We start from the raw sequence: 20,824 nt of genomic DNA on the forward strand, positions 1-20,824 counted from the left end.
GGTGTCCCCCGTGCATACGAGAGCACGTGTGCACCAACACCGAGCTCAACGACTCGCTTTGTGGCTTTGTGAACCGGACCACCGACAAGACAATGGAAGGAAGCCTACCTAGAGAAGGCGTGTTTATGACACCCGGTAGATAACCGGCCCCCTCCCCTCCAAATTATTTTGCCCTCGATGAATCCTTCATCATACATTTTGACCAATCTTTCTCGCGTCTTACGCAGTGGAAATATTTTTCTATTTGGATACGATGAGATTTGGATACGATGAGATTGGATACGATGAGATTTGGATGGAATTTTTTCTTGTGACGTTGTTAAATTAAAAAGTTTTTGCACGATGTAATTTGGAATAATTGTCTACTTGTGATCTCTAATTCGAAGGGATTTTTTAAATTCAAAGGGGAAGAACGAAAAGAAATTGTGAATTCGAGAGAAGTCTTTCTCCTCTGGTATCCATAGAGGTATTGGGTGAAGAAATTCCCTAGGAGGAGCAGTCACTGACACAGAGCTTAACCGCCGGTGAATCTTCCCACACCAATCAAAGAGCACCCCTCGAACGCTTCCTCTTTCGCCGTTTCTCCTCTCACCCCCTCGTAATTCTCTCGGGAGTTATCTACCCCTGATGTGTGCCGCTCTGTCTCTGTGTGTACACGCTCCTAAAAGCCCCTTAATTCCGTTCATTTGTACCGCTGGCATCCGTATCGAGGATCGGTCGAGCAAGAGGGTTTGAACTGTCGTCGTTCTACCAGCCGATGCCCCTCTCCCCCCTCCCCAATGTATCTATGCGCAAACCAATCGATCATTCCGTTCCTTCTTAGATTTTCTTAAAGATATCGCTGTACCAAGTGTTGTTTGATTACCACGATTTTTCTCCTCTCCTATCCTATCAGAAGAGAAACTGTTCAAAAAAAATCGAAACAATTAAATTTAGCCTTCTTTTTCGAAAGCAAAAATTTTCTTAAATTAAGTTTTCTTAAGAAATCGATCGGGTGATTTTTCCCCTTGAAAAAAAAAACCGAGTTAAATTTTACTTTCTTTCTTCAACGTGGAAATTTCTCTTAAGGAAAAAAAAAAAAAACAAGGAAATCGCATTTGGAAATCGCCAATGCCAAGCCACCTCGCTAACGAGATCGTCTTTTCGATAGGAGAGGAAAAAAAAAAAAAAGAGCGAAAAGGAGAACATGCGAGTGGAGAGGTCGGGGGCTCTGGTTCAACGTTCGAAAGATTGAAATTTTAATGAGGCAGGTTTTCGAAACGGTGACTGTTAACAAAGTCTGTTAAACGATTCGATTCGCGAGACACTCGAGAATCGTATTCACACGAGCGTACACTCCAAAGTCCGAATAACGCGGACACGGGATGTTTATGGGGCCGTATTCGGACTGGTATTGCCTCACTCAGCATGGGGCATGTACGAGGCGCACCCGTACCCCCATGCTGTCAGTGAAGTGCCCCCTCGTCCTACGAATCGCTTATGTATATCCATGGGAAAAATATTGGTTTATTTGGACGATACAAGACGCATTCGTCCAGAATATTAGACGTTTTGCGGTGATCTACGATGCCAATCGCGTGCAGACTTTTCTTTGGAAAAAAGGGGATCAAAAATCAAATACCTAATAATTGTTTCCAAATTTCCTCGTGGTTAATAAAATTTTCACTGGGGATTTCACGAGGATTGGAAGTTTTTAATCAATCACTCGCGAAAAGAAATTGCAAAATAAATATCTGTTTCCAAACATTTTTTATAGTTAAAATATAATTTTCACCGATTTCAGAAAAGAAAATTGATCGATTTGGGATGGATAGAATTTCGCGATGAAAAATGTGCTTTTCAAATATTTCTGTTAAATTGTTTCGAGATGACGATGACGATGATGACGATTTCGAATGGATGGAGGAGGACGAGTGGTTTTCGGGCGTAAATATGCGAAAGTGGCGAGTACCGTTTTCCGAGGGAATGTGGCATGGTGGACACGTGACCACCAGGTTCGACACGTGGTTTCGAACGCCAGGTGGTCCTCCGAGCGTCACGCACCACATCGTTAAACGGCGATACCGTGATAAGAGGCCACGTGGGGGTTGATGCACCCCGCGAAGAGTCGTTTTTCCGCAACCGCCTTATCACGCCCATCTATGGACCCTCCAGACCTGCTTCAACTTTTTTGACAAATGGAAAGTGTGCCGTTCTAAGTGAAATTGCTCTCACTTTATTTTACTTGGAGTGAAATTGCACGTGACGTAAAAATCGATTGTAAGAAAAATCGAATTCTAGCGTCAAAATAAATCTAATAGTAATAGAATTTAGAGATGGGTTTGGGATTCAATTTTTGGTCGCCCTCGGTCAAAAGAATTTCCACAAAATTCCAAATGCGGTTTTTGTCGAGAAATTTTGTATTGAAAAGGATGGAATAATGGCTGGTCGGATTATTGAAGGGAAATCGTGGGAGGCTCTGAAGAGTCAATCGCACACGGAAATGAATACCTTAATCGTATGGTCGATGTGGGCGATCTGACTCGCCAATAAGCCATGACATGACCGATCAGTTTACCTCTCTCTCTCTCTTCCTCTCTCTCGGACACCATTATTTCCTGGCGTCGAGATTTCCACTATCTTTCCTATCTTTTCCGCCTATAGTTCACACGAGTCACGGCTACGCAACACGAAGGGATGGGGATCACTGCATAATGGGAGATGATTGCCGTTTGACAAGCCCCTTTTCATTTTTCTCCTTAATTCACAAACGATAGGGTTTCCATCGTTGTTCGTCACCAACTTTTACATTATCTTTTAATGTTAATCTTCTTTTAAAAAATCTTCAGAAAGAATATTCAATAATCTAAATACAAAACACTCCTATATATATATATATATATATATATATATATAAATGCTCGACAATTGATCGAGAGAAGAAGAATAAAATAAAAGAATGCGTTCAACTTCCCTTTAAAGGAACGCTTTAAAGGACAAGAGCAACAGAGAATCAGGATCGAATCCAAGCCCACGTCCCATTATGGACTTATTAGGACGTCTAGGTAACCACCCCATATGCTGACCCAGAACCCGTACCAGATACTCCCATATAGAATTACCATCGAGCATCCCTTCCTTCATCCCGTCGACGAATTCTCGGCCTGTCAGTGCCTCGGATAATCATTTTTACTTTAATAGACTGTGATCAGACCGTTGGCCATTCATCGCCGCAGACGCTCTGTTTGCGCGCGTGCCGCGTCCAAACAACAATCGAGAGGAACAACAGCCCCGCCGGGGACCCTTTTTCCCCGTGACTTCGCGAAAATCCACTTCATGAGAATCCACGTCCGTGTTTCACGTCCGCAAGATGATGTACGAGTTCGCGTATCCAAACGACACGATCCTCGTTCCGAGGTGGCCGACGGGCGCGTGGGCGAAACCCGCCGCTTCCGGATCGATCTTCCCGGCTCGTGTCAAGAGGATTTCGCTGAATCTTTGTCCGCCTTTTGTGGATGCACACGAGGCGCGTGCTGGTCGAAGAATGCCGCTGATCCATCACCGCGAGCCTTGTTAGGGGCCATTGTCGCGAAAAATGAAGGAATATCGTCCTCCGTTTTTCGAGAAAAATTTCACATTATCTTCCTTCCTTTCTTTCTTTCTTTCGCGTGTAAAAAATGAATATTTTTACGTTTAGAATCGGTCTGCTTTTGAAGTTTTTCGTTCAATTCGATGAATTTTGCCACGAGAAAAATTGTGATCGATTCTTTTCAGTTTGAATTTCTTTTTCTTTTTTGAAATATTAATTTTCGTTTATTTTCGTTTAATTCTCGTTTATTACGGCACGACGATAAATTGAAATTGAAATACAGGAATTAAGAAGTCATTTGGAAAGCGATTCTTCAACGGTCATAAGCGCATCAGAAGGATCCCCCGTGATGGAGAAAGGATTACAGGGTTGATTATTGACACAAGGGGTTGGTCTGGTCTTAGGCCTCCCTTCTCGCTGGTCTGGCGACACCCTATATGTTTGAACACATTTGTTGATAACCCCTTCACCGCGTATCGAGTTACAGGGATTTATGGAGTACAAATAAAAGGATCCGTCGAGACGTTAATTCCCATACCGCAACATCTCCCTTCATTTAAATCATATTTATCTCCACTGCGAGATTCAGAGATTCAAAATTCGATGAAAATTCGGCATTCGATTAATAAAATCGAAAAAAAATCGAACACGGTCCGCAATGAACGAACGATAAATCTTAAATTGGGGAGGGAGAGGGGGGGAATTAGGGGTCAGTTTTTAAAAATTGCAAAATTTATATCGTCCACGCGTGCCAAGTATCAAAACTGGAGGATCTTCCCGGCGGGACGTCTAAATGGCGGGGCGGGCAAGTTTAATTTATGCACACGCCGGCGGATCATATCCTAAACGGCTAACCAACCCCTACCAGCTACCGGTCGAAAAACTGGTCGCGTGTGTTCGAACAAAACGACGGAAGCAACGACACTTTAATGAGAAGAAATAAACGATCGAATATCCTTTTGTCCTTTGTCGCAACAATAATTCTCCTCCCTACGAGAGGAGAGAGAAAAAAAAATCTCCAAGAAATACGGCGCATGTAGGGGAGGAGGGGTTGAATCTCAACGATATACGCATCAAATGTATATTCGTCAAAATAGAAAGGATCATATAAATAATCAATTTATTAAGAGAGAAACCGAGAGAAGAGTCAAGAATTTTTTAACCCTCCAGATTGAATTAAATAGTGACAAATTCGTTATTAAAGGAGGGGATCAAAAAATTTCAAGGATGAAGCGTTAGTGTCTTCCAAGAAAGGAATAAAAATTCTTTCTACTCAAAACGCCTCCTTCCATAGAAAAGCTAATAAGGGAACCGTTCGATCAACGCGGTATCCGAGACGGTTGACGTGTCGATCCTTCCGCGAGGACAGGCAACGAGCGGAATAAAAAGTGGAGAACGAAGGGAGAAAGAAAGAAAGAAAGAAAGGATTCGGAATCGAAATGTCGTCAATCTTATGGAACACGTCATAAAACGGACACGTCTATATAGGTGCGCGGCGACAACTCGCGTCGAATTCGCAGCTGAGAGAGAGGATACGGGTGCCCTAATGGGGCGCGTCACGAAAATTTCATCGAAAAAATTTATAATGGTGACCCGCGGAGGAGAAAAGTCAGGTAAGGAGAGGAGTATAAATGCTCCCGTATCGTGGAAAGATTCCACGCGGCGATAGGGAGAGCGATATTCCTTTTTTTTCTTTTTTTTTTTTTCTTTTTTTTCGTCCCTCCTACCTACCCCTCCGTCCCTCCCCCAATGCGGCCAAGCCAATTTAAATCAATTTAGCGGCAACCCCTCCCGCTTAAACGAGCTTCAATTGGCGGACAATGAAACGTTTTCGGGGGTTCCTCCGATCGTGGTGGAGGAAAGAGACGTGAACCAGAGTTTAATCTCCTTGGATGGGGCGAAGGATGAACGTTCTTTAAGGGACGATGAGTGGATATGATTACGAGAGTTTAACCCGAGTCAACGCGACATTTTCTTTCTCTTTCTCAATTCTCTCAGGAAAAAGGAATTCCAAGGATTCGTTCTTGGAAATTTGAAAGAATTCTTTTTACTTTCCAATTAAAATAATGGAACTTGCCGCGATCGTACGAATTTTACATCAATAAGAAATAAGAAATAAAAAAAGAAAGGAAAGATAAAAATATGATTCGTATGAAATAAGCGTGACCAAGGGTGGGACGAGAAATTGAAAAATTGATTGCGTTTAATTCGACGACAGACGTGGTGGAAACTCCCCACGAAAACGATTCGACACGTGATCGGGGATGCGATATTAATCGACTACCATCGATCGCTCCCCCGTTACAAAATTTCCTCGGCCAATGTTGATTGGATGCGAGAGTCGTGTTGCCGTTCGATAACAGATAAGATCCTATGGGTTTAACGAGTGTGAGAGAGAATCGAAAAAGTGGAATCATCGCGGGTATGAACCGTGTGAACCACGAGGAGAATCATCCGATTCTCTTAACGTGGCGATTAATTAATCGTTTTTATTAATCGCGGTTGTTTAATAATAATTAAACAACCCCTTTGGTAGCTGATTTCGACGCTTTACGAAGATCAATTATATAGAAATTATTAATAACAGTATCTTAAACCTTTTGCTCCTTTTGATAGATGACAAGATCGAATAGATGAATGAATATACGAACGATAATTTCTTTTTCCAAAGAATCGATTCCAATTTCATCCTCAATTTCGAAACCAAAGACTATTCTCCCCCACGCAGAAAATCCTATCGTTATAAGCCGCCTAGGAGCATATGTCACAACACCCCAGGGACACATCTCGAAGGGTGGTTTTTTTTTTTTTCTTCTACGAGCGAACCCTTGATTTGGAGGGCGTGTTTTCCGGGCTAAATTCGGTTAAACGCGAAACAACAATGGCTCCCGTTTGCCACTTCCGAGCAACAACAACCTGATCATCCCGATCCTCGAAGGATTTTTCAAACGCTTTGTCTTTTTTTTTAGAAGAAATGTCAGACAGAAATAATGATAATGAAATAACGCGAAGAATCATTATACAAGTAAAACTCGATAAAAATTTCATTTCTTTTCTCTCTTTCTCTCTCTCTGTCTCTCTTCATCATCCCTCGAGATATCACGAATCCTTTGTACCCTGCGTCTTCGTCCCTCGATAATCTGCAAAGATGACGCGACTCGCGTCGAGTGAATTACAACAAAGTTCACGTCAAGATCGGATCTCCGTCCCAGAAGGGCAGAAGCAATGAAAAACCGGAAGCAGCCGGCACGAGCCGAGAGATGCGAGCGGGTTACGAATGTTCCATCGAGCTCTTCGCCTCATCTGCCTCTTATCCGGGTAAATATCATCCCCTGAACCCGGGTTAACAATACACTATTTACCGATTCCTTTCACACATTACGTTCGAACATATAATAATATCCTTTTTTTTTTTCCTTTAACTCGTATAATTCCAAAACTTTTACTCCTTTGCATCGGAATATATTTCACGAAAAGTTTAACTTTGGACATTAGAGGTAAGGTAACGTATTCGAGGTAAGGTACAATTTCTTTTCGAGGCTGCCCACGTGGGTGACAGGTGATGGAATATTTTAACCCTGGCGGGCGCGCCACTGTTAATAAAAGCATTCTATGCAAATGCCGCTGACAGATGCGTTCGGATAACGCCGAAAATTTGTCCCCGGGACGGGGAAAAATTCGAAACGAATTAGCTCGAACCATCGAAATCGAGATCGTTCCCTCTAGATTAATCCCGTACGCGGAGCTTTGTATCGAAATGTATGGTGCAAAAAAAAAAAAAAAAAAAAAAAAAAAAAAAACAAATATAATCCGCTCGTGAAAATCGCGGCAAAACTCGCTCACCGAGAAGTCATAAAAATACACGAGACACCTAGACAATGGTAGAAGGTGGAAGGCAGAGAGAGAGAGAGAGAGAGAGAAAGGAGAAAAAAAAGGAAGGGAGAGGGGATTGGGAAAAATAAAGGAAAAGAGAGCGAGAATGGGGGTAGGCGCAATTTTTTTCAGCGATATTTCCGCAATAATTGTCGGTCGTATCGAGGCTCGCCAGCTTGGAAACGGAATGGCGACCGGCAAAGAGATAGTGTCACAGGCAGAAGCGTAGTTCCAGCCGTGGCGCTACCTGTGTGCAAGTACCGAGGCTGTACCGACACGGGGACAAGTACAATAGGGCCAGTGTCGGGGACAATAGCCGTGGCCAACAATCAAATCAGAGCGCTATCAGCCGGCCCACCCACCCCATCCGCGTTTATCCTTTGATCCGCTCGCTTGCTCGCTCGCTCGCTCGCTCGCTCGCTCGCTCGTGCAAACGGCAAACACTCCTGATTGCACACCCTCTGTGTTTAAACAGACCCGAACTCCGCTTCCTCCACCCCTCTGCCCTCTCCTCCTCCCCTCCTCCTTTTCTCTCCGCGCTGCTATCTTCCTTCACCCCTTTGCTTCTCTTCCCTTCTCTTTTTCTTTCTCGGCCGTTCTTTTTTCCTCTTTTTTTTTCTCTCGTAAAAAGCAACCTTTTAGAGAGATTTCTCTTTTTAGAGATAGGAGAAGGAACGTTTGCAAGCGTGGTTGGAAGAATTTTCGAGGATATATATATATATATATATATATTTTGATCGGGCGCGTTTTCGATCTCTTTCCACTCGACCCCTTGACACCATCCCCTCCCTTCTTTCGATGCCAGTTCTCCCGGAGAACTATGGAAGGGGTGAGAGAGCCATCACCCGGCACACGGAAATCCCTGCCCTTTGACCGACCGCTTCTTCTTCGCCTTCCTTTTTCTCCCTTTTTCCCCCCCCGTAACAAATTTCTCTCCGGCGTATCGATTCGAGCGTTACCACGTAGTTGCAAGCGTCTTCTTATTAATTAAGAGCCGTGTTCAGGCGCACCTGTGAACACGTGGTAGGAAGTGGAGTTATCGGGAGCGCACGTGCCCGATACTCGAAATCGCACGTGCGGTTAGGATACGCGTCGTCGCGCAAAAGAAATGTTATCATTCTCTTTAAATTAAGGGCACGATCGATCGACAATCGGGTCGTCCCCAATTCTTCACCAATTTCACAATATTTCGACCATTTCTTTAAAAACTATCGAATTCTCGCTTCACTCTCGAGGAGTTCACTACGAGGTAGGAATTATTATTAACCGTGCCCCGTCCTTTAGGTGGGAATCGCGGCAACTCTTCAATTCCGAGGACGCGCTCACCTCGGCAGATATGTTTGCGTGGTGGGTTCAGGTTCGATCGAAGCGTAACGGGCCGTTGTCTTGGATGCGGGTACCTGGGGTCGGAGGCAAAGGGATGGAGAAGGTAGGAAGTAGGAGGATCCTACTAGGGACACCCCCTTAAAGCGCCTCGGGACCAGCTGATTGCGACCTCGTCGCGACCTATTCCGTGCATATTCGCGGAACAGAGCTCTCTCTCGAATTGATAATAACGCCTAGTCGAAGTCGATATCCTCTTCGTTCAAACTTTCATCGAGAAAAATATTCGTGTCGAGGCAGAAGTGTCCTCCCCTTCCCGGAACAATTTTAAAAATTAAATTCGGATAAAAGCAATCAACTTGGATTGTTCGAACGAAGATCGTTGCACGGAGGAGAACGGCCCCAGAAATCGAGGAGGGCCCCAATTCCGGAATGTAGGAGCAATAAAGGCTCGAGGAGAGCGGTGGTTGCACGGTGATCGATCCTTGGGCAGGTCGAGAGGGGTTGGTGTCTGCAATTAAGCACCCTCCGGCACACGGCGAGCTAGCAAAGCACCGGATTGGTCGGGCATGGCCACTCCTCTAGGCGTTTCCCTTGCCGGCCAGGACTAACCACGACGTGCACACCATCCACCGTGCTGGCAACGTGCTGGCTCCAATCTAGTACGCACCCGAGCGGAGGCGCCTCAGTTCACGTAGCGACTTCGCGTCGCACGCATCGATGCGTAGTGTCTTACGCGCGACCGTATATATACATATATATATATATACATATATATAATAAAAATACATACACTTCCTTTTTCGTCCGTGCGAATTGGATCATTTACGATATTGCGCTTTAGAAGAAGAGACGTGATTAAAGGGGGAGGGGGTGGGCGACCCTGTGAATTTGACTGGGTGATTCGAAGGATTTGGAGGGAACGATGGGGGGGCGAAGTTAGTCGATTTCGGGCGACAGGGCTTGATAATAACTCGGGGTGAAGTGTCGAGAGAAGGGAATTAGGGAAGAATTTGTGAATTGTCCGATTGTCTGGTACCGGTGCGACGTCTTCTAGGAAGCAGCTACGACTATGGTGGTACTGTGAGTATTTTTGAGCACGGTTCATTTTATCTTATTTTTAAATTAATTAGAGTAGATTAGAGAGAGATAATAATCGGACAAAATTTTCTTTGAATCGCGCCACGGATGGAAGGAATGGGCTCGTCTGCAAATGGAGTCGAGTAGTTTGGCTTTATCTGCTTTGTATTCTATTTCCTTCAACGAGAACATATCGTTCAGCAGTTTGGGAATACATGAAATAAAATTGGTCCCCGGTGGTTCGAGTTAAAAATACATTCTGATATGTTCAATTCAGAGAATTTCGAAGAGGCCCGACAATACGATAATTGGAAAAGTTTGGGAGCAGGTGGCGACCATTTCAGCATCGATTTCTCTTCCTGGACGAGAAGCGAGATTTCCCTAGTATCTAATCAGTGGGCGTTCTGCGGGTTTCTCATTGGTGTGTGGGCGTTATCACGGACCCCGATTGGTCGATGGGTATTCTAGAGCTCTCTGCCGCATACATGCGCACCTCAAGGCTCCGAGTTTTTGAAACACTTTACTCGCCACAATTTTACGACTAATACTTTCTTCGAACTCGTAAATATTCCATTTTAAATTTTCTAATTTTCCATTGTTCCTCCAACATATACACATATAAATATATCTTCGCAATTTAATAAGGCTCGAAGACTCTTGGATTTCAAATCATATTCCAACAATTAATATTGAATACTTCTTATCGTTAGAAAATACTCTCGAGAGATAGTCTCGAATGTACAAATATTCAAAAAAACTGGATAAACTTGGAAATTGGAACGAGTACACTCCATCATCATCGTTTCAAACTTAAATACTACTCGTCCACTGGAAAGTATAGGAAATTTGAGAAATAATCGTATTCTCGATTAAGAAAATTAGAAACGAAGAAAAAGAAGATAGCGTTGAAATCCAGCCAAGTTAGATATCCTGCTCTTAAGGAAATAATATGGGGAATATTTTAAAACAATCGAAAACGGTGGATCGAAGAGGTCCTCTATTCTTGAAAACCCGATTACGGATGTTGCCGTGGCTCGCTATTGATCACGGCCCAACACCTCGGAGGACAGATTAAACGAATGTCCGCGGGTAAAACGATCTCCCTTTATCTCGAATCTCAAGAACGCTCCCTCCCTCCCTCTGCCTGCCCGCGCCGGTGAACAACTCTTTGAACCCGCTCCCCGTCTCCGCTCTCCTCCTCTCCTCACCCGAGCAACGATCCTTTTATACGGTGGCGGTCGAATGGAAGCTGACAGTTTACCAGGTATTAATTATGCTCGCCGAGGGTAACTCGCTCCCTCTCGCAACCCTCACCTAACTCGAATCCACTTTCCAACTATTTTCTGCACGCCACCCCCGTACATAACAGCCACCACTGATCTGAAAAATCTCTTTGAGTACTCTTTACATCTCTTTCCGGTAACTCTTGTCTCTTGTCTGTCGAGAATTTTGTGTAAGTTCTTAGTTACGCTTGATTTTGGATCCGATCGTACGTTTTATTGTTATTCGAATTCATTCACATTGTTTCATAAAAGGATTGTTTTAAGGAAAAATGAAAATACGTTAATAATGTATTATATTATCGAAGAGAGGGGGGGGGGGGGGAGTTGATATAAAATACGCGATCGAAATTCCAAAGTATTTGCTCCGGCAACGACGAAGACGACGACGAATCAAAGCGACAAATTGTCCGACACGGTTCGTGAAAATTGCATCACCGCGATTTATTTTCTGCTCTTTCTTCGCCTCGTTTCTTTGGCAAACCGCGAATCGTTTCTCGCGACGAGGGGGCGCGAGAAATCGCGAAGAATGAAATAGAGGGGAGAGGGGAGAGGTGGCTCGATAAAACTCGATGAACCTCAATGAAACGCGATAGAACCAAACAAAACCGGTCCAGCTGGATTTTTGTAAGTCAGCCAGGTTTTTTTGCCGATTCCCCTTCGAGAGTAAATCGAGAAGAGCAAGGTGCGAAATAAGAGGAGATAGACGAGGAGAGGACGACGAAGGGAATTCGAATGCTCCAAATTTTTAAATCATAATCAATTCCGTGATCGATCTTCCATTATTCGTCGATGATAGGAAAAAAAACGAACTTTGAATTTTCCTTATTCCTTTCAAAACTTCTCCATCTCGATCGATTAATTAAAAGAACGAATATCGCTCTTCTTCAACTTTTCGTGTTTGGTCTCTCGGTTAAATACGTGTAATTGGGAACGATCTTCAAACGATCTACAATCGATTCCCATTGATGAATAACGGAACGCGTAATCTTCTGTTAAAATAATCCATGTAAATATTCCATCGTGTAAACATTCTGCCTACGCTATACGTACCTTCCTCGATCGCGGGGAAACCGTTCGAAACGGGGGGAAGATCGAAAGCTTCTCGGGTCATTGCCCAATCGCAATGCAATTCTTAATTTTCTCGCCGCCAAAGTACACGAGACGAACAGAACTCGAAAATTCTTTTCCCCCTAATTCAACTACAGATCGCGCACCCAACCACGTAAAATCGAAGACACAAGATTAATCTCGGGATAAATATAAGCTATAGGCGAAGAATCTCTCAACACCTCTCCTAAACCACCCCACGCGGCTCGTAAACCTAGGAACTCGAGAAAGAAACATCACACGGAACCGACTGCAAATTCTCGTCCTCGTCGCGCGAATCCGCAGAAAGCCTCTCTCTCTCTCTCTCTCTCTCTCCCTTCCCGTTCGTATCGAAGTGGCCACAGCCGCGAGAGAATTAACTCGTTTAGACGTAATCTCGGTGGACGATCCCGAGAGGCTGCCTCCTCCATCGAGGCGAAGAGAAATCTCTCGTCGAGGCGACACTCGCGTGATATTTTAGTGGGATACTCGCGGTATCAGCCTTAATATCTGAAATTCTGAAGGCGCCCATACCGACCGGAACGAGGATATACTCCTCCTCCTCCTCCTCCTCCTCCTCTCGAGAGAGAGAAAGAGGAAATAAAGGAGAGAAGGAGTCGTGGTACGCGTCGACTGCAGCCAAGAGGCCTCGAGGCCTCTTCGAACAACCGCGGGACAATCTCCTCGCAGCATCGTCCGCCGATGTATCATCTTACGCCGGTGCTAAAGGCGATGACTTTATCACCGATCCGGGCAATCATTCACCGGCAGGCCCACTGCCCCCCTCCCGCTTTTCTCACGAAGCGAACGCAAGAGCGGGACGCTTTGCGTGCCGGGGCCGCCTTCCTCGCCTTCTATTTTGCCTTCCTCCTCCTCCTCCTCCTCCTCCTCGCCCGGATAACGGATCGGCCCGCGCGTGAAATTATCGCCTCGAAATTCGCGCCAACTTCGGATTCGGCCAGGTCACGGCCGCCTTCGGAGATTTAAGGAGAAGGGAAAGAAGAGGGGAAAGAGCGGCTGTCGAGCGATGCCGGATAATAGTCGCTTCTCCCTCGTCGTCGTCGTCGTCGTCGTCGTCGTCGTCGTCGTCGAGGAGCAGCAGATCGTGGATCGGTTGTGATGCCGATCGTCGCGGTTTCACGCTTCGATTGCGCCTCGACGCTGCTGCGGTCTCCGGCGATGAAAACCTCCGTGACCATGATGAGGGGTTGTTTTTGCGAGGATGAAGTAGCTTTGTTTAGCGAAAATGTTGGCAGAGGAGAACTTTGTTGTTGCTGTTGGTCGTCTCGTGGTGATGTTTTGATTCCGGTGGAAATGGATGTGAAGGAATGTCAGGATGCGACGTTTCATTTTCGCATAATTTTCTTCTTCCTTTATTTCTTTTTCCTTTCTTGTAAACCCCCGCGTGAACACGTTCGCGGAGTACAAAATGAAATGAAATTTGAGAAATTGCTTCGCGTCTTATTCTTATATACGTACTTGATAAATATTTAATTACTCGACGATATTCTTATTCGAGTTCGTCCAGGCACGGGATATAATTGGAAAGAAAGATCTTATCTTGAAATATGAAATCCATCTACGTTTGGACCCACGTGACGAGAGTAGGTGGTTTCGAAGATCGTAAACGCGGGCTCGACTCGATAAAATTTTTTTGTGCGCGCAATACTTGTGCGAAACGTTTTATCGCTCATTCTAAATCGATTATATATCGTTTTCAACGCGCGAATTGGGAAATAAAGAGGATGGATAAAATTACTTACACCTGCGCACAGTTGGTGATTCCATGGTAGAGAAAACAGTAAATCGTAAATTAAATTTTCACTCCCTTTGGTTTATATATACAGAAGATGAGAATGAGAATTTTCATATCCTCGAGAATTTGATTCATTTTCGAAAGTTTTTCGAAATCTACTGGTGGAATCTCAATAAAGAGAGACGTGGTGCACCGTGGAGCTCAGTTTAGTAACTTTAGATAGCAGGTTGTCCCGATAGAACGTAGGCGAAGCGAACGTCTTCCATGGGTGTCTTCATGGTCAATGACACCTGATCGCCGATATTTATAACCGTTCTCGCGCGAGCCTGTTTCTCCGTCAAATCGTCGAAACCTTCTGCGGCCTTCCTTTGTTGTACAACTCGTGTTGTTCCTCGAATAATACCGCTTCCGCGTATGCTATGTAAACCGATCGGATTTCTACGAACACATTGTGTTTGAAAACACAACGTGTCGAGATAAACAAGCCACGAACGAGAAAAGTGGGAACAGACATTCGTCAAAAATTTACGAAATTTTTCGATCGAATTTACGAAAATTATCGATCATCGGTGAAATGAAGAAAGTCATGTTGAATTTTTTTCTTTTCCTTTTTTTGGATTGTATACAAAATTCTATATGAATATCGAATTTCTCATTTTAACTGGAAACGGGAAAGGAGAACGCACTGACTCATCTCGGAATCTCGGTTCGCCGATCGTTTTCGCGCACAGTTAATGCCGCCACAGATCATAACCGCGGACTTTAATGTCAACGAGAGAAAGGCAGAAGCATGACCTGACACGGGCATATATTCGCCAGACGATTTATGTGGAATCGCGTTGACCGCGAGTTTACCTGTACCTATGAGGAATATAAAGAATATTTTGAACGATTCTTACAAAATCCTTTCAATTTTATAATTGATTCGTCCTTGATCAAATCTACTCTCATCGATTTTTCGATTTCGAAAAAAAAAAAAATGCATGATTCAAATTCGAAAATGAAAAAAAAAAAAAATGAGAGAAACAGAGAGATGTTATATTTTAGAAGAAGAAGAAGAAAAATAAGCTCGCGACGATGTCCGTTTAACCGCGAAATAACGAAAGGAAATGGGCAGTCGAGAAGTGAAAAATCGTAAGCGCGGGGATCGATCTTTTTATCCTGGATCGAGAACGGATATAAGGATTCCGGAAAGGCGGTGAACGTGCCCCTTGTCAGGCCACCCACGGGTTCCCATAAGTATGGCGCGAGCTACGGCCAGCTACGCGCCATAAATCGGGATTTTATCTCGATACTGGCGACCCCTCGCTACGCCGGCTATTGCGTAATCCCAAATTGGTCTTTGAATTCGATGCGACGAGATTCCGGGGGAATCTCAAGGTCGATCGTATACGCAAGGAGCATCGGCTTATCTCTCGTCGAGGGAGGAACGGTTACGCCTTCTACGATGTTTCGAGAACAGTTGACGATAATCGTGTGATAATCGCGTGTTTGAATTATCGTCTAGGTATAACCATTTGATATTTTAAGTTTGCTTATAGAATAATAGAAAATTGTTGAAATATGTATGTATATATTCGGTTTTGTTCATCGTTTTATGGAATTTTTATTTCTCTCCCTAGGAGTCGCGTTGGGTCGCCGACGATGTCAGCGACTGTTGCCGGCAACCAGCAACAGCAACATCCGCATCAAGAATGGGACATCAACGACTCGAACGTGCCAAGGGTAATTTCTCGAAAAAAATTTTTCCGTTCGAGAATTATTAAAGAATTATTAAACGTACTTACTGTCTTGCTCATTCTGGTATTACCCAAGCATGATTCAAATGGAATATCCAAAGTGACGAGAAATAGTTGTTTCGTGATTCTTTCTAATTTCATAAGAAACGTAATTAAGATATTCGAAATGACACAAATGCAAAACGAAGAACTTTAAAATTATCTACAAGAGAGATGTATATATATATAGATATTTTTGAATCGAAGTTTCATAACAATAGTGATAATTGAAAACAATTATAGGTGGTAGAGTATGATCCCTGGTGCGAATGGGCGGACGGCCATGTAAGAAGAGTGTACGGGCCAGATTGCGAGGAAGCGAGAAGACACGCATCCGGATGGGCGATGAGGAACACGAACAATCACAACGTGAGCATCTTGAAAAAATCTTGCCTCGGTGTGCTGGTCTGTTCGCAAGAATGCATACTACCTGGCGGCGGAAGGGTTCACCTTCGACCGGCAATTTGTGACAAGGTAAGGGAATCGAAATCTTTCGGGTGAAATCTCGCCGAGTAATTCCTAAATTTTATTTTCTTTTTATATCAAATTCCTTCGGTAAAAACTCTATTCCTCGACAACACGCGTTTCAAAAATTTTATCGCTGAAATATTATTTCAGAGATGAAAAGTTATAGACATACTTTTGAATTATATTATAACTGCGATATATGATTATTGAAGCAAGGTGCAATTATAAATAACACGATTTATGTGGTTTTCAGGCAAGGAAAAAGCAACAAGGGAAACCGTGTCCCAATAGACAATGCACGGGTCGGTTGGAAATACTTTCGTGTCGCGGCCATTGCGGTTACCCTGTAACGCATTTCTGGCGACATACCGAGCACGCGATATTTTTTCAAGCCAAAGGACAACACGATCATCCGCGACCAGAAGCAAAATCCACGTCCGAGGCGAGACGAAGCGTGGGTGCCGGCAGAAGGGTACGAGGACTGGCGGTCCTTCTCGCAAACGAAGCTGCTTTGGGTTCCAAAGTACGTTTATCGAAAAATTTCTTTATCGATTTCTTTTCAATAATTTTCCACGTCTCGTTACTGCACGTTCGATTTGCTTCGCGTAAATAAAGGAACAAAATTCTTTTACACATCGTAGACATCGTCATAACCTCTTCTCCCGAAACGCGGATAAAAATATTCAAAAGATCGAAATTTATACGTAATTAATATTATTGCATGCTTAATACGTATAAGAGACTTACCGAGACAGGTAGTTTGGACGAACGACAGATTCCAACAACACTTTGCTTGTTGAGAACAACTTCTTGATTCTTTTGTTAATTTTACGACTGACGAATGTATCGTGCTGTGCTTTTTTCAGTTAATGTCACTACGTGGAACGAAAAGATCGAATTCGGAAGCAATCGAGCAACCGCCAAGAACGACGCAGCCACCGCCACTGATACCGGATAAAGGTTAACAATCGTTTTATTTCCAAACACACGCTTGTTTCGCGTTAAACACTGTCAATAAATTTTCGTAACTGGATCACAAATGGAGTTTCGATAAATTTATTCTTAAATTCGAATCTCGCCACTTTTACCGTGAACATTCTCGCGTTCGCGTTTACTATTTGCTCCGACAGATGGCACCAGCTGCTATAGATTGTGCCAATACGCAGCAACCTTCAGATCATAGATTCGAGCGCGATTTTTTAAAACATTACTTTTCAATCTTTTTACGACAAGCACGAAATTTTTGTGTATTTGTGATTAATATATTGCGTATTTGTGTATAATAATAACGATATTATTATTTATCTTATTCCAAGACCTAAAAAATTGTTCCAATTTAGTACAAAGTTTTAACGTTAAGAGAGATTATTGCTACTATTATTATTATTATATTTATACTCTCTTCGTCTTTCATTTCCAAGCTTTAAAATTAAAAATTCTTCCATCTGCTCACAATTTATTCCTGGAAAATGTTAATATTTTTATATATCCTCTCAGGATACTCGTGTTCCTGCCCACCATTCGAATGCATGTGCGGCCTACAGAACAACGTCTCGGCTTATCAACAGTCTCATCATCAAACAACCATGTATCCCCAACAAACGGCCTCGAACGACACCCCCTACTGGCTCCAAGACACCGTCCCAACCCAAGAGACCGCGCTGGGCTACAATCTCCCCAATCAAGTGTCTCAAGAGGCCTCCTACCCCGATTTTCCCCCGTTCACCGGAGAATTGCTCCAACCGGAAGAGATCTTCCAGCTGGATCAACCCCTGAGACCCGAATTCTCCATGAATTCTCAAGAAGTGGCCAGATCACCGCCCACCTTGCTCGATCTTGGAAGCGGTACCATAAAGTACGAGATGAAACAGCACCAGGACCAAGCTTACTGGAACCAATTTCTCAGCGAGGACTCGAGCAGCAGTCACTTGAGCATACCCCAAGACGAGAGGCTACAATTTCCCAATTTCGAGACGGAGAAAGACCCTGCGAACGGGTTTTGCGCCAAGAGACCGGTGAATCAATTCGTCCCTGAAAAAGAGGGGAATCAGAATAATAATAATAATAATAATAATAATAATCATCATCATCATCATCATCATCATCATCATCATCATCATCATCACCAGTTGAACAATCCTTTAAACTTCCAAGATTATCAACGTCACCCGAAGAATTTCGTGGAGGATGGTGGGGTGAAGAGCGCGGATCAAGAAACGAACTATTGGACCCAAAATCACCAGGACGATCGCCTGAACTTCCCCGACTTCGATCCTCGCAAGGAGGAGGAGCTGTTGCCCTCGAGACGTGACGTGAACTGTTTTCCAAAAGAGAACTGCCAGCCAGGATTGATGGACAGACCGAGTTACAACGTCTACCCGAAAAAGGAGAACGGGATTACGGTCGACTCGTCACGCCCCAGTCGCAGCCCTATGGAGAATAAACATTATTCGTTCAACGACGGTTACAGCCATCAGATGTTCGAGCAATCGGATAACGCGAAGAATCACCAATTGGCCAATCGAATACCTGATCAGAACACGAATCGAATGGTCCTCGACGAGAGGTTGCAGAATAATTACGGTGGCCGCGAAACGAATCCCGACACGAGCGAAAGATTGTTCCCCGATCCGAGCGGGATGGACGCCTCTATACCCGCCCAAAACAGCCCCGAACCCTTCTTCTACCCCAGCAACGATCGTTGCCATTACACTTGCGAGGTGGTGGACACGCGGCTACCCCAGATGGCCATCGCGAACGCGGCAGGGACCCAGGCCAACGGGATGAACAATTACGGGGACGTGACCGATCTGGATCTTCCACCGTTCGTCGACTACACCCTCGTCGGGATGCTGTGCTCCACCGAGGAGGACACGTCGAGCTTGCTACCTAGTTGCCCCCAAAATTCGCACAGCTACGTCCCCCATCATTAGATCATCGTCGTCAGCATCATCGTCATCCTCCCCCCCCCCAATCGTCTTCGTTTGTATTATAAATATATCATATTGTTGCGCGATACGCGCGAATCACGCTCGAGTGTCGTGCACTTTTGTTCTTCACGTCCTCCCTCCCTCCCTCCCTCCCTCCCTTCCCTGTCCCGTCGAGTTCTTCGTCCCATGTCGAGAAACAAAGATGGCTTTATATAAGGAGAAGCTCGAGGAGCAGGAAATTGTTGTAATTTTAGCAATGAGAGAGAGAGAGAGAGAGAGAGAGAGAGAGAGAGAGAAAGAAATCTTACGTTGAACGAAAAAATTTCGAACTGTTGTTTAAATGAAGGATAAATGAAATAAAGGGATTTTTGTTAAACAGGAGGGTCCTTTTTGTGTTTAATAAATAATTCGAGGGAGGGGGATGGCGATTGGGGGAAGGCGTTGAAAAGTATTCGTCGAGTTGAAAAGTAGCTTGGAAAAAAGTCATGAATGATTTATTCGTAATTTATTATTTTATTCGCAACAGATACTCTCACGATCACAATTGTATGTATATTATGTAATATAATCATATACCTATTTTTTGCATTACACTTTCTCGGATTACATGCGCGATATTCGTTTTTCTTTTTTTTTTTTTTTTTTTTTTTCCTTTTTCCTTTTTTTTCTTTTTATTCTTTTCCTTTTTTTCCTTTACCTCTTCTTCACCTCGTCCATTCGAACAATCACTCTTTTACACGCCAACCTAACCAATCGACGCTCTGCACGCTCGATCGTCTATCATAAATTCATTCCCTATATTCCCCGCGTTGTTTTCCTCAAGCGGCGAGCACAAGGGAGACGAGAAACGAAATCCGGTTCGCGTGCATCGCCGAACGATCAACGATTTATCGATCGCTTTTCGAGTCTATCTCTCTCGCATACCTCTTGGTTCGTTCGTGTTTTTTTCCTCTCTCCTTTTTTTTTTTTTTTTTTTTTTTTCTAATCAATTGATCAATCAATAAACCCGAAACCCGAACGTATAACGTTTTTTATTCTATTTTTCTAAAAAAAAGAAAAGAAGTGCGCGAGCGATTTTTAATCTATTAACGAAAATTATCGCTCGTTTTCGTGATTGCAATAAAAGCATATATGGATACTGCAACGAAGGATTAACAATAACAAGGAAAGACATTCGTTGGATCGTTCGATCGATCGCGAAACTCACGCTCGCGGACCTCGGTTGGTCGATTCTCGTTTTGAACACGTTGTTCGCGCGAATTATGCCACAACTCAGAGCTAAACGTTTATTTAATTATAAATCGCTAATTAAAATGTGTGCTTTTATCCCTCCCCCCGGGAGAATCGCTAAATCTCGTTGGTAAAGGTAAAGTAAAGTGCTAAATCATCTTTAAAGTGTAATTTGTAATTTGTCGAAGAGCGAAGTCGATCGTCACGAAACGAAATTTTAAATTCTTTACCTTGCTACGATGAGAAATAATAATAATAATAATAATAATGGTAATAATAATGGTAATGATAATAATAATAATAATAATAATAATAATAATAATAATAATAATAATAGAAAAAAAAACGAAAGAAAAAAGAAAAGACATCGACACTGTAATCGAAAGAAGCAAAACGTAAAAATAATCGTGTCATCTGCCTGAAGCTAGTCCCTTTTTTTTTTTTTTTTT

The 20,824-nt window shown here is 43.5% G+C and overlaps 1 protein-coding gene across 1 annotated transcript; it reads left to right on the forward strand.

Annotated features, from left to right (window-relative positions):
- Positions 1 to 9,836: 9,836 nt before the first annotated feature.
- Positions 9,837 to 19,148, forward strand: LOC122718128 (transcription factor mef2A-like). Its single transcript, XM_043942852.1, has 6 exons — positions 9,837 to 9,847; positions 15,592 to 15,694; positions 15,991 to 16,221; positions 16,469 to 16,738; positions 17,082 to 17,175; positions 17,713 to 19,148. The coding sequence occupies exons 1-6, from the start codon at positions 9,837 to 9,839 to the stop codon at positions 19,146 to 19,148; spliced, it is 2,145 nt and encodes a 714-aa protein (XP_043798787.1).
- The last annotated feature ends 1,676 nt before the right edge of the window (positions 19,149 to 20,824 follow it).

The sequence above is a fragment of the Apis laboriosa genome, unplaced genomic scaffold (assembly GCF_014066325.1).
Source record: "Apis laboriosa isolate Shangri-la unplaced genomic scaffold, ASM1406632v1 scaffold5_cov152, whole genome shotgun sequence".
In the NCBI taxonomy this organism is placed as follows: domain Eukaryota; kingdom Metazoa; phylum Arthropoda; class Insecta; order Hymenoptera; family Apidae; genus Apis; species Apis laboriosa.